Below are 15,646 nucleotides of genomic sequence, written 5' to 3' on the forward strand. Positions count from 1 at the left end.
AAAATGGTATTTTCTTTCATTTGTATAGTCTTATAAATTGTACAGATTATATTGATAATATTATTATTTTATTTAATAAATAATTCTTTTTTGATTATGGCGCCATCTATCGACAACTAGAATAATCACCGAACTAGAATAATTACCGAAGTATTCCCAGACGTGCCTTTTTTTCTGTCACATACAATTTAATGCGTTAGAGAGAAATCGAAAAACTGTGACGCACTGAAAGATGATCATGAGAAAAAGAATATCAAGTTATACAAAACAGGTTTAAAACAAAGATAACAACTAAAAGATATTAAGTAACACTAAGATTAACAGCTAGAACAACTAACTACCAAAGGTATTAATTAAAAATGTTTAAGGGAATTATAATGATAATTTGCTGTCTTTTAAAAAGTTAATTAAAGAGTTGTATACATCTACAGAACCAAGTGATAATAAATATAGTATATTCCAAAGAGTTGCTACTTTACATTTTAATAAATCATTTATTAATTTAGATGAGTAAATTGTATTTTTAGAACAACCAAAAAATATATGATCTAAATCACTTTCCTCTTCACAATGCTCACATTTATCATTATCCAAAACCTGTATTTTAAATAAATGCTTTGGATAGCATGCGTGCCCGAATCGTACTCTAATAATAGAAGTTATGTACTTTCTAGAAGCTCTACAAGACTTGTACCAAGGAAATTTGGGAATATCGGGCTGAATTAACGAGTATCTATTTTGATTCACAAAAGAGTATTCCTTCCACTGGTAGCTCCACTCCCGATACAGTGTTGACTTGAAAGAGATTATACTATCAGTCAGTGTTATTTTATGTAGAATACTGGTATCGGATGAAACGCTTTCTTTGGCTAATAAGTCGACATACTCATTATGTTCAAATCCTGCGTGTGCTTTAATCCAGATAAAATGTACATTGATTCCTTTGGTTAAAAGATTTTGTTTAATATGTTTAATTTTATAAATGTATGGGCAGTCTTGGATGTTTGGGGGTCCATATTTACCAAGAGATTTCAATACTGCTAAGGAGTCAGACAAAATTATAATATGGGCGAAATCAAATTCAGCTACATATAGTAAAGCTTCATATATTGCAATAGCCTCTGCTCTATAAATCGAAGTCTCCGGTTTCAGTTTGAATTTCTTTTCTATATGTCCCGATGGTATAAAAAAGGCGCATCCAGTTCCATCTGCAGATTTAGACGCATCTGTATATAGAGCTATTGACTCATTGTAATTGTTCGTTATGGATAAAAGAATATTTTTATTTAAATATATGTTTTCACTATAATTTGGTACAATAATATCTGTAGGAGAAAAGAAAGAAGAGTACGCGTAGTTTTTGAATAAGTCGTTCGTTTTATCTATATTTTTTAAGAGTACTATATTTTGATTATAAGCTTCACACAGTAAGGGAGATTTCTTTTTTTGCCAATATTTATTGGTTAGATCATGGCAACTCAAAGTCACTGTTTTTTGGTATAGAAGTGGGTTAAGTAAGTATACTTTCATTAAATATTTTTTGGACAAAAAACTTCGTCTTAGATTTAAAGGAGGTTCCAAGGCTTCCAAATATAAAGCTTGTACTGGAGTAGATCTCATAGCTCCTATACATATTCGTAAGGCTGAATTCTGTAAAACGTTGATTTTGTTTAGTAGTGTATTACTTGCTGATCCATACAAAACACTGCCTTAATCGAAAATAGATCGTATGTAAGCTTTATAAAATAATAAACTTACTTCAACATCCGATCCCCACCAAGTTCTATTAATTGATTTAAGAAAGTTTATTCCCTTATTACACCTGTTCAACATGTCGTCAATATGTAACTTCCAGGTCAATTTTTGGTCGAGTATCATTCCAAGATATTTAATTTTATTTTTAAAAGAAAATTTATGCCCACCTAAGGTGATTGTGCTAATATTAGGAAAGTTATGTCTGATAAATAAACAAACTTGTGATTTACTGCATGATAATTCAAAGCCATTTTCAATAAACCATTTTTTATGGAGACCATAGACACTATTCAAGTTTTCAATGGATTGCTGACATTTCTTGTGTTCTGTGTACAAACAGAAATCGTCAGCATATTGTACAATATTAAATGCAATATTGTTAATAGTGATGTTGTGTAGATCTGCTGTGTAAATGTTAAATAAAATAGGGCTCAAAACGGAACCCTGAGGTAATCCTTTATTATTAAGTCTAGGGCCTATAAGAGTATGATTATTTTTTAAATAAATTATTCTATTTTTATACAGGTTTACAATGTTAGAAGCAAACTGTGATGGAATATTAAAAAATGTAATCATTTTTTCTTGGAGAATTGAAAGAGAGACAGAGTCATAAGCACCTTCGATGTCTAAAAATAAAGCGGGCACATAACTGTTCCTGGAAAAACTGTTCTGAATGTCTACAACAAGAGTTGTTAAGGAATCTAAAGTTCCATAACCTTTTTTCAAAACCATGTTGGTTAGCGGGTAAAGGATTTTGATCCCTTAGCCACCAATCGAACCTAATCTTAACCATCCGTTCGAGAGTCTTCAATATACATGATAATAATGATATCGGTCGGTAAGCTTCAGCTAATTTAGGGTCTTTCCCCGGTTTGGGAACAGGAACGACTATAATACGCTTAAAATCTATTATGCTGTTGCCTTGAATAATTATCTGGTCAAATATATTTAAAAGTAATTGTTTTCCGTTATCTGATAAATGTTGTATCATAGGATATTTGATTGCATCGTATCCTGGTGAGGTACTAACGCGATTATCAAGGGCAAATTCTAATTCAGCTCTCGAAAAAGGTGTAAGGAGAAAATGATTCTGATCAGATGGAAGCGTTTTAGAATTAATAACATCTAACTGGTTATTTACGTAAGGTGGAGCTATTTTATCGAAAAAATCGTCTACCCATGAGTTACTTAGAGGTAATGAAAAATTAACTTTTTTCCTATTCATTTTTCTGGCTTGATTCCAAATAAGAGTAGATGGAGTTTGTTTATTTAATTTTGAACACCATTCAACCCAACTTTGTTTGGCCTTTAATTTCAGGAATTTTTTGACACGAGCATTTACTTCTTTGCATTTACAAAAATTTTCAGGAGAAGAATTGTTTTTATAGTTTATTAATGCCTTCTTTCTTTCTGCAACGGATTGATCACATTCCGAATCCCACCACGGAGGGGGAGTCCGTTTGCATTTAAATGGTTTATATTCAGAAATAGATTGTTTAGAAGCTTCATTAATACAGTCAATAAGGAAATTATATTTTTCTTGGGTATTTAAGGATGTGTGAGGTTTTTCGTTTAATAAGGTATCAACAAGCTGAGAGTATAATGACCAATTTGCTTTTTTAATGTTCCACTTACTACTGGGATAAATGGTATTAGCATTAGTTCCCAAGACATCGATCACAACCTTTATAACGAAATGATTTGATCCCAAGGTATCAAGATCTACAGACCACGAAGTTTTATCAAAAAGGGATGGTGAGCAAAACGTGACATCAATCATGGAATCTGAGTTTCCTGGACTCGTTTGGCAAGTTGGTTGTCCATTATTCATTACTACATAATCTAAATTCTGAATTGTCTCCACACTTTGATGGCCTATATTATCATTTTTATATGAGCCCCACAGAGAATTATGTGCATTCATATCTCCTCCAATGATACAAGGGTGTTTTAGTTGAGAAAATAACTTATCCCAATCTTCGGTTTTGGTTTTAGTTTTTGGGTACCTATATACAGAGAGTAAACTTAAATAACTTTGTTTATAGTTGATTTTAATACCACAAGCAAGCAAGTCTTGAATATAATTTTTTTTAATTGTTATGCACTCAAAAGGAATACCAGTTTTAATTAAAATAGCAACTCCAGAATAGCCGTAATCGCGATCTTCGCGTATCACATTATAACCTCTATAAATACATACAACATCCCGTTTAAGTCGCTCAAATTTTTTACCTCCAAATATGAGATTTTATGTTCAATCATGATATTTTTTATTTTTTTTTTTTGATGTTCGAAAAAAGGACAGTTTTTAGAGATCGATATATGCTTATCAGTTTTACAGTGTATGCAATACTTTTTTGTTTCATCACATGTATGTATGTCATTTTTAATTTGTCCACATTGTATACAGTATTCCTGTGTACCTTTACACTGTCTAGAAATATGTCCATATTTGAGGCATTTATAACATTGCGTCACTTTACCCAACAATTTTTCCACTTGGAAAAATACATAATTTATCACAACATAGTTTGGCAAACAATTGCCTTCAAAAGTAATTATAACATTACGTCTAGGGACGTATTCTGTATTTCCATCCTTTTCTACTTTCCTGTGCATTCTTTTAATATCAACAATTGGTGAACTAGAGCTCATATATTTTTTCAAATAGTCAATATTATATTTGGTATCAACATCGCGTATCAGTCCTTTGATTTCCAAGAGGTGATTTGGAATATACGCTTTTAAATTATCGTCCTTTAAGTGACTATTATTGACTAAATTATTTGCATCCAAAATAGATTTGAGGATTACTTTAACACGGTTTCTTCCTATACTTTTAATTTGCTTAATATTATTAATCTTTAATTTTTGATGTAAAATATCTGCAACAACCATTGGATGCAAACGGGAAATATTCTGATCATTGGTCTTCTCAACATAAACACAACAATTTTGAAAGTCGTAACTATTACAATTAATATTAAAAAGTTTTACCTCCCTTGTAGCAGAAGAATTTGTGGTGATAGTTCCTGTATCCATGTCTTGATTACTAACACTAATAACTTCAGCAGTATTTAGTTCGCACACTGGCGTCTTTTTTATATTCTCCCCCATCTGAGGAGAATATTTTCACTTTTGTATCACTATTCTACAATATGTAAATGTTTTTACCCACGATGAAATTTAAATGTTTTAATTGTCACAAAAACTGCGAGGTGAATGTCAATATTTAGGTACGTTTAACCATGGCCAAATTTTAAACTGTTCACACAAAAGTTAAACACCGTGAAAAGAAGCCTAGGCTGTTTAACCCATAGGACCGATACTTCTTATCAGTGATAATTAAAACCACTATAAAATTAATTTAAGTTAAACTACTAAAAAATTAATTTTTTCTGGAGATATTTTAGATGCAACCGTATTTGACGTTTATTAATGTTAAAAAAAAGGGTAGTAAATGCCTAATAACCGTCGAATTAAATAACGAAATTGTTCCACCGCCATAATCTTATTTTTTTACTGTCGTATTTTTTTTTGTTTATAATATTTAATTGGAAATTTTTTTTCAGATGATAAAAGCAATACAGGTGTTAAGGATACACCTATTAGAATTAGAAAAAGTTCAAGAATTATGTAAGGATTTCTGCAATAGGTATATAACATGTCTAAAGGGAAAGATGCAATCGGAAAATCTATTGCGCTCGGATTATCCACAGGGTAAGTCACTCATTAACTCATACACTGCCGAGCAAAACAATCGGGTCACTCGATGATTATACACGTTTGATGTCTCGAATTTCCTAAGCCTGTTGTCCAATTTTAATGATTTTTTTGTATGTTATATTATTTAAGAATATCAATGTAATAATATTGTTGCTAGACAGGTAAATGTCATTTTATACCGAGTGTAACAATCATGCTGTGTTTTTTCTTTAAAGGTCGCAACACTCTGTGAAATATTATAGCATAGATAAAATATTGAAATTAAAACTCAATTGTAGCCTTAGGCTTTCTTAACATTTTCTTTTTTGATTCAGTTTCTTATGTTGGATAAAAAAAAAGTAGGTACTTTAACAACTAACCATGTTCTTTATCAATACAGGGTGTTTCTAAATAAGTGCGACAAACTTTAAGGGGCAATTCTGCATGAAAGAATAATGACCGTTTGCTTTATAAACATATGTCCGCAAATGCTTCGTTTCCGAGGGTATAAACATTTTAGATACATCTAGTATGCACGCCAATGGTGAATATAAAATTATTAATTGTATAACAAAAAATGCGCAATAACTTCCTCTTAAAACCTACCAAATTTCATTTGCATATCTCAACCGGTTTTAGAGCAACAAATAAACCGTCATTTTGTAAGAAAAAATTCAACATCCCGTATCTCGGAAACGAAGCATTTGTGGACATTTGTTTATAAAGCAAACGGTCATTATCTTTTCATGCATAATTACCCCTTAAAGTTTGTCGCACTTATTTAGAAACAACCTGTATTGATGAAGAACATGGCTAGTTGTTAAAGTACCTAATTTTTTTATTATCCAACCTAAGCAAATGAATCAAAAAATAAAATGTTAAGAAAGCCTAAGGCTACAATTGATTTTTAATTTCAATATTTTATCTAGGCTATAATATTCCACAGAGTGCTCCGCACTTTAAGGAAAACACAGTATGATTGTTACACCCGGTATAAAATGACATTTACCTGTCTAGCAACAATATTATTACATTGACATTCTTAAATAATAAGGTTATAACATACTAAAAAAATCACTCAAATCGGACTTAATATACACTCATCAAACGTGTATATAATTCATCGAGTGACCCGATTTCTTTGCTCGGCAGTGTAGTTGCATGATCTAATCGATTGTAAAGATGTTTTAGGAACTGGCTTGATGAACAGCATGGAAAATAATAATAATATGATGTCACATGGTAATTCAGAAAGCGGGTCCGCATCAAATAGTCCAGTGCAATATTCTATCAGTCCTCCACAACCAGTAAGTAATTTAAAGTATATTTATTTGATGATTAAGGCAGTGGTGTCATGGTGCGGGAACGCCGTTCCGGCACTGGTTAAGAAAAGAAAAAAAAATAAATAGAGAATTTAGGTTTTGTAAACAAAAATTAGCAGTGCGTTCCGGCACTGCTAATTTTGCCATGACACCACTGGATTAAGGTAATGGATAGATAGATAGATTCAAAAACAAAAGTTGCAAAATATGTCTCCATCTTCTTAAATTTGAAGGAACAGTTTAATAAGGAAGATGAAACAACTGGCAAAATTGAAGCTGGCAATGGGTTAAGTCAGGGAAATTCCCCGAGTCCTTTATTGTTCAACCTGGTCATGGAAGAAATAAGAACTAAAAAAGATACCAAATGGGAGAAAAACAACTTAAAATAATCTGATATGCAGACGATGCAATGCTAATCTCTCAAAGTGAAGATGATTTACAACGTATGCTGCACCAATTTAATATAACCGCCAGAAAATTGAACATGTTAATTTCCCCTAAAAAGGCGAAATACATGGTTATTTATAACAGCAAATCCAGTAAGATGTAAATTAGAGCTGGAAGGTCAGATAATAGAACAAGTGATGGAATTTAAATATCACAGTATCTAGCTACGGCAAACTCGAAACATAAGTGGAAGATCAAGTGAATAGATCAAACAGAAACGCAGGTTGCCTGAATGAAACAATATGGAGAAATAAAAATATCGGAAAAGAAATGAAAGGCAGAATTTACATAACAGTCATCAGACCAATAATGACACCAATAATGAATTTTATTTTTTAATCGCCAAAAGTCAGAAATTTTAGGGTGCGTGAGTTATTTAGACCTATTTTTGTTAACATTATCAATAAAGTTGGGTGCGCAAGTGTTTTTCTACCTTGACAGTCCGAAATAACCAAGTACTTTTTATTATTTTATGGTTACAAATACGTATCTACCTATCATAACACATGTAAAAATTTGTTGGCCTATATGGAGTATATGGGTTTAAAGAATCATTTAATATAGTAAATTATCTTTAAAAGTCTCCATTTAAGAAACCTTTTTAAGTTTGCTATAAAACTGTCTGTGTCTTTTAACATGGTTTTAAAAGCACCTTCACAGCAGTTTTGAAACCAGTTGCTTAAGAAAACAAAGTTTTAAGAAGGTTTTTATTTTTAGTTTTATTGACCTCTTTCAGAGTGGGCTCTTTTATGCTGAAAGCGGTTTTATTGCAACCTTAAGATTTTCTTAAAAACCAAATGGTTTTAATTTTAGTTTTATTCTATAGTTTTAAAGCATCCTTAAAAGACTTAATAAACCCTTTGGGTGCCACTTGGGACGCTAACCATGCTCTCGCATTTTGGCATCAATAGGTGCCACACCTAGACTTCCCCTAATATATCCGTTCAATGCAGCCACATGCATTGGTTCGTCGTCATTCTTTTTAACTGCCAAGGATTCAGCTCCGTACATCATAGCTAGTCTATTACAGTTACATGTTTATAGATTTTATCTTTCATTTTCATTGAAATCTTTCGTGTCCGTCTATTACCACTCTCTCCTATGATGGAATATATCTAAGTATGGCTCCTAATTGGTAATAGAAAACCTTTCTTTCATTCTCAGAGCTACTTTAGAAGCATACACACACTTAGATGATAATAATTTTGCTTATTCTTTTCTATTGTTGTGAATGAAAATCTTGAATATGTCAGAAGAGAGTTCCGACAATTTAATGATAATTATAGATCAGTCTATAGCCAGGAACAGTTACTTTGTAAACTGCTATTCTACACCAGGATAGTAAGGCAAAAATATACCATGTTCGGGACACTTGAGCAGCCAGGTTGCAAATGGGTTTTTTTGGGTACTATATGCCTAATATATTATAAATACAAAAATGCCCGTCATAGTTCGGACGAGAATTTTAGTTATTAACAAATAAGGGTCAAAAATGGCAGTTTTTTCGTTTAAATCGTTGCAGGTAAAAATGGGGTAATTAAATACCTTATTTATAGTATCCTTTTTTTAGCAGATGAGCAAAGGTTTAAAATGGCAATTTTTAAATTTTGTTCCGATCATTTGTTGCTTTCGAAATTGCAAAATAAAACTAAAATTTCGAAAATAAAAAATTTGCTATAACTTTTGCGAAAATACTTTCGCCGTAATACTTTCATATTGCACGAAAGGCTGAGTCAAACAGTCCATACAATTTACAAAAAATTTAAAGACGATTCGTCAATTAGTTTCAATTTTATTCAATTTGTTTATCCCAAAGAGCTTTTTTTTGCAATGTGATTGTTAGAAAATAATAACGATACAGCAATTCTGTGGAAACTACATGAAAGAAGAATAGTTATGTTTTCAAAGTATTTAAAAAAAATCATCAAAATGTCATTTTTGTCATTCCGAAAACATTTTACTAAAGTAGTCATTTTTAGCTCATAAACAATTTGAATAACTTTGTTAATATTGACTGTAGAATAAAACTACTTTGGGAGTTGAAAAGCTGGTATTTTTACACGAATTTTAAAAAGAAAACTTTTCGCCTAGGTTAATTACGGTCAAGGTTAGCCACTTTTTTTTATTTAATTCGCAGCTACTTTGTTTATAACAATTAAGCAACCCAACTTGCGCTATTTTGAAGTTCCAGTTATATAGTTTATGTGTAAAAGTCAGTGGTGTCATGGTGCGGGAACGCGTGGGAACGCCGTTCCGGCACTGGTTAGGAAAAGAAACAAAAATAAATAGAGAATTTAGATTTTGTAAACAAAAATTAGCAGTGTGTTCCGGTAGTGCGTTCCTGCACTGCTAATTTTGCCATGACACCACTGGTAAAAGTTTGAGTAAACTTTGAACTTCAACAAAGTGGTTAATAAAGCTTTAAAAATGACGTCCTAACGAAATAGATTCGTGGTCGGTGGAGGGGAAATATTAAAATCCGTGCACTCAAAAAATGAAATTGATTCTTCAAACATATGCTACGATTAAAATCTCCGGAGGTTGTTGATGTATTTTGATCATAATTTTTTTAATTTGCCTGTACTCGTAGTCTTGTAGAGTTCGTTATGTATACATATCCCCGCCAAACATTACAAAATGTTAGTGGGAACCCCCCTTAGCACTCAGGGATATGAAAAATAGATTACGACCGATTCTAAGACCTACCGAATATGCTTATACAGTCAAACCCGCTTATTAGAATCCCTGTTATAGGAATATCCCGCTTTAAGGAATAGAAATTTAAGGTCCCGAAACGTTTTCACTAGCCACCAATGATTGGTTATTAGAATATCCCGGTTATAGGAATACTTTTGCTTGGCACGAAGGCTATTCCAATAAGCGGGTTCGACTGTATAATTTCATAAAAATCGGCCAAGCGGTCTCGGAGGAGTATGGCAATTAACACTGTGACAGGAGAATTTTATAGATGTAAACATATAGATGGCTATTAAAAAATAGTGGTTGGGGATAGAAGAGTTAAAATTAAGGGTTGTATGTAATTTTTAATGCTACATAATGTGAAATTAAGATAGACAATTTTGTCCAAAAAAATTTAAAAAAAATGTCAGGGGGGCAACCCCCTTACAACTTATGGATAGGAAAAAGAGGTTAAAACCTATTCTCAGTCCTACAGGATATATGTGTAAAATTTCATAAAAATAAGTCAAGCCGTTTCGGAGGAGTATGGTAACTAGCACTATTACAGGAGAATTTTATGTATATAGAAGTAATTGTGAATTAAATAATAAAAGTGGCTAACTTTGACCGTAATTAACCTAGGCAAAAAGTTTTTTTTTTGAAAATTTGTGTAAAAATACTAGATTTTGAAATCTCAAAGTAGATTTACTCTACAGTCAATATTAACAAAACTATTCAAATTGTTTAGAAGCCAAAAATGACTCTACTTTAGTAAAATGTTTTCGGAATGATAAAATGACTTTTTATTGATTTTTTTAAACATTGTGAATACATAAGTATTTTTCTTTCATGTGGTTTCCACAGAATTGCTGTATCATTATTATTTTCTGAACAATAACATTGCACAAAAAAGCTCTTTGGGATAAACAAATTGAATAAAATTTAAACTAATCCTCGAATAATCTTGAAACTTTTTGGTCATTATATGTACTACTTGACTCAACTTTTCGTGCAATATCAAAGTCTAAAGTTCATTTTCGCAAAAGTTATAGCAACTTTTTTATTTTCGAAATTTTAGTCTTTTTTGCAATTAGCGAAGCAACAAATGATCGGACCAAAATTGAAAAACTACCATTTTACACCTTTGCTCATCTACTAAAATATGAATACTCTAAATAAGATATTTAGTAACCATATTTTACCTGTAGCGACTTAAACGAAAAAACTGTCATTTTTGACCCTTATTTGTTAATAACTAAAATTGTCGTCCGAACTGTGACGGGCATTTTTGTATTTATAATATATTAGGTATATAGGGTGAGGCAGATAACTGGCCTATTAGAAATATCTCTAGAACTAAAGGCAACAGAATCATGAAAATTGGAATAAAGGGGTTTTGAGTGATGATCTATTAAATGAAATGATTTTCATCTCTTTTTATAACTTGGTTTTTTTAAATGGGACACCCTGTATATTTTTACATTTTTGTATTCTCCTCAATATCTTCTTTCTTAAAATATGAGATTTTGTAATATTATACAGGGTATTTTAAAAGATATTTACGTTTTTTTATTAATTTCGTAGCAACATTCACACCCTGTAGAATTGTAATAGTTTGACATTAAAAACTCTGTTTACGTTCAAGTGATTTTTAATATAGTCTATTATTGTTAAGAATCATTAGTATACCCAATTTTGAAATTTTAGTATACAGGGTTGGTCGAAACTCGGAATGAATATTTTCTGAGTTTTCTTAAATAGAACACCCTGTATTTTAGTATTGTAATGAAATGATATTTCATTGTACTTTTTTATTTTATAAGTATTCCCTATACCTAACTGCTTTATTTTGTGAGTTATTGGTGATTCAAGCTAAGCATTAATTGCAACAAAAAATACGTAAAATTTTATTAGGTTGGCCGTTAAAATATTCAATTACAAATAATTTTTCAGAAATAAATACATATTAATCCAGACTGATCCTTAAAATTACCAATAATGGTTTAGCTATCAAAATACCTACGTAGTTAAGATTGTTGGTGCGACTAACAATTAAGCACAAATTAAAGCAGTTAGGTATAGGGAATGCTTAAGAAATAAAAAAGTACCATAAAATAGCATTTCATTACAATACTAAAATACAGAGTGTTCCATTTAAGAAAACTCAGAAAATACTCATTCCGAGTTTCGACCAACCCTGTATACTAAAATTAAAAATTTAGCTATACTAATGATTCTTAACAATAGTAGACTATATTAAAAATCATTTGAACGTAAGTAGAGTTTTAGTTGTCAAACTAATACAATTCTACAGGGTGTGAATATTGCTACGAAATTAATAAAAAAACGTAATTATCTTTTAAAATACCCTGTATAACATTACAAATCCTCATATTTTAAGAAAGAAGACATCAAAGAGAATCCAAAAATGTAGAAATATACAGGGTGTCCCATTTAAAAAAATGAAGTTATAAGCAACTTCCGGTACAACCGGAAGTTGCAAAGAGATGAAAATATTTTCTTTTAATAGATCATCCTTCAAAACCCCTGTATTCCAATTTTCATGGTTCTGTTGCCTTTAGTTCTCGAGATATTTCTAATAGGCCAGTTATCTGCCTCACCCTGTATAGTACAAAAAAAACCTATTTGCAACCTGGCTTCTCAAGTGTCCCGACAAAAACCGTATTTCTCTGGACTATTCGCAAGTGAAAGGACCTAATCGTCAGTGTGTTAAAATATTCGAGGAACAATTAATTCATGCAAATACGAAGAAATTGCTTCTGAAATATTTTAATTTAGCAGATACGTCAAATAATCTTTTTGGAATTTTTTTAGGTCCTCCCCAATCCAGGTATGATAGAACGGCCCCTAGATACCCCATCCGCTTACCCTATGCCCCCGTATGTGGGTAGTAGCGGACCCACGCCACCTCTACCGCCTTCCCAACCTCCCCCGCCACAAGAGAATCTCATCATCCACGGTTCGACGCCTCTTGGTCAGATCGGAGCCAATTTGTGTTCGTCGGTAGCACCCAGTGAAAGTTCAGGGGGGCCCCTATCTCCCGCACCAACTACTCCAGGTGGTTCGGCGGACGACTGTGATAGCGATTTTAATTCTAGAGGTGGAAGAAAGCAGAAGAGGGGAGTGTTGCCCAAACATGCGACCAGTGTGATGAGGTCGTGGTTGTTCCAACATCTTGTGGTAAGGATTTTGTTACTTACAGGTTTTAAAAGGATGTAAGAAGTCACAATTTTAGACAAATTATATTATAAAATGTCAAAATTATAATCTTCAGAGAAATAATCATAATGGAATCTTCTGAGTGAAGAAAATCACTTCTTCTTCTTGCAGTACCGTCTCCTATCGGAGGTTGGCTACCATCACAGCAATCTTAACTTTGTTGGCTGCAGCTCTGAACAACTGTATTGAACTGCACCCATACCACTCCATTAAATTTCGCAACCAGGAAATCCTCCTACGTCCCACATTTCTCTTTCCCGAGATTTTTCCTTGGATTATGAGTCTTAACAGAGAGTACTTTTCTCCTCTCATTATGTGGCCTAGATACTCCAGTTTTTTCGTTTATATGGTTTTTATGACTTCGCATTCCTTCCCCATCTTCAGCAAAACATCTTGATTTGTTACTCTTTATGTCCATGGTATTTTCCACATTCTCCTGTAACACCACATCTCGAATGCCTCAATGTTTTTGATGTTTATCTTTTTCAGTGTCCAAGCTTCGATGCCGTACAGCAGAACGGAGAAAACATAGCACCTTAACATTCCTGTTCTTAAGTTTATATTTATGTCCCGGTTGCATAGGAACTTTTTCATTTTGACAAACGATTATCTCGTTATCTCAATTCGCCTCTTGAAAGAAAATCACAGGTTGGGCTAATTTATTTGATGAGCGATATGAGAAGTTTTAAGTGCCATAATCGGATGAGGGACATATTTCTCTACTTTATTCATCACAAAAGTGCTCAGTATTTTATATACTAGCACTTTTTCATAGTAAAACAATAACTTCTTCTTCTACTTCTTTAAGGGCCGTCTCCCAATCGAAGGTTGGATATCATCATCACTATCTTTACTCTATCTACCACTGCTCTGAAGAGTTCTATAGAACTGCTTTTAACACAGTCCCTTAAATTCTTTAATCATGACAAATGACAATATCTTCCTATACTCCTACCTTCTCTTATCTTCTCCTTGTCATAAATATGTGTGATCCATAATGCCTTTTAGGTCCAAATTAATTAAAACTCTCTTTCTTGGTTCAGATACATTATATTTACAATCAACTCCATCAATGACTAACCATAACAACGTGTTTACATATAACAGTAGCGACCTACCTCACACTAACTAAATACTGAGTACAATAATCATAATAATATCTATATCATGGGACATTCACTTTTATATAGAATAAACTATTTCGACATCAGGCGCCGCCTCGGTCAAGGCGATCGATTATATTATTTACTTTTCACCCTGTATGATCAGTCTTAGCATTTTATATCGCTGTCCCCTCCTTACGTGTCCCAGATATTGTAACTTTGTTATTTTTATTGTATTTATTATTTCATATTATTTGTCCTTTTCTCGCAATACTTCCGTATTCGTTTTCTTCTGTTTCCATGCTATTCTAAGCATCCTCCTGTAACACCGCATTTCAAATTACTGTAGTATATTTATGTTTTCTTGCTTCAATGTCCAGCTTTCATGTCCGTATTGCTGTATCGAAAACACGTATCATCTCAGAGTTCTTACTCTCAGTTTTAATCTATGGTCTCTATTGCAGAGAATTGATTTCATTTTTACAAACGCATTTATTGCTATTTCTATCCTGCCCCTTATTTCTGTTTGCTCATTATTGCATGAAATCCAGTTTCCTAGGTATTTGTATTTATCAACCCTTTCTATGGTACATTTTCCAAATATATTTTTGTATATATATTTGTTGTCTTAGTTATTATGATGGATTTGGTCTTCTTTATATTCATTTTTAGTCCATATTTTTCACAGAAACTGTTTGTTTTGTTTAGTTGGAGTTGTTCAGCAGAGCTTGTCAGGATCAATGCCTGCCTAATTCTTCTACCATTCGCGAAGTCGATCGAAGTTCAGCGAGTACGAGAGTGTAGACAGGCACTTTATGCGACTTCTCTTCGGCCTACTTCCATTCTATGGCGGTTTTTTTCACCGAGTCAAAGGAATCGAAGTCGGTATCACCCCGCGTGAATGTGTTTCTCGCGAAGTTGAACGAGTGTGTATTTTTAGTAGTGACGGGTACTTCGGACTTCGGTCAACTTTCTCGAAGTACCTTCGCGAGAGTGTGATGCTTGCATTACACATTGATAAAATAGTCTGTTCTTTAACGGTAAAATATTGCAAAACCTCTAAATTTTAAAGAACCGCTTGGATTGACATGAAATTTGGCATACACATAGCTAACAAGTCAAAGAAAAAAAGTGATGTGCCGATATGTGCTTTTGCCCTGGGGGTGGTTTTCACCCCCTTTTGGGGGTGAAAAAATATTCGTCCAAAGAAAGTCAGGAAATGGATAAACTGGCTAATTTTAAGAAACTTTTGTTCTATAGAGTTTTTTCACTAAGTCAATAATTTTCGAGTTATTTGGCAGTGAATATGTTCGTTTTTTCAACAAAATAACCACGCTTCTAGACGGTTTTTCGCAAATAACTCAAATAGTAAGAATTTTGTCGAAAAAACATTCT

At 32.6% G+C, this 15,646-nt stretch overlaps 1 protein-coding gene across 1 annotated transcript in view; it reads left to right on the forward strand.

The window, feature by feature from the left end:
* Positions 1–15,646, forward strand: part of LOC126881870 (homeobox protein PKNOX1-like) — a 162,396-nt gene that overhangs the window by 133,871 nt on the left and 12,879 nt on the right. The window contains exons 4-6 of the mRNA XM_050646519.1: positions 5,328–5,475; positions 6,643–6,767; positions 12,744–13,109. Of these exons, the coding sequence (XP_050502476.1) occupies positions 5,328–5,475; positions 6,643–6,767; positions 12,744–13,109 (639 nt within the window). The remainder of the gene's footprint in view (positions 1–5,327; positions 5,476–6,642; positions 6,768–12,743; positions 13,110–15,646) is intronic.

This window comes from Diabrotica virgifera, chromosome 3, assembly GCF_917563875.1.
Source record: "Diabrotica virgifera virgifera chromosome 3, PGI_DIABVI_V3a".
NCBI lineage: Eukaryota > Metazoa > Arthropoda > Insecta > Coleoptera > Chrysomelidae > Diabrotica > Diabrotica virgifera.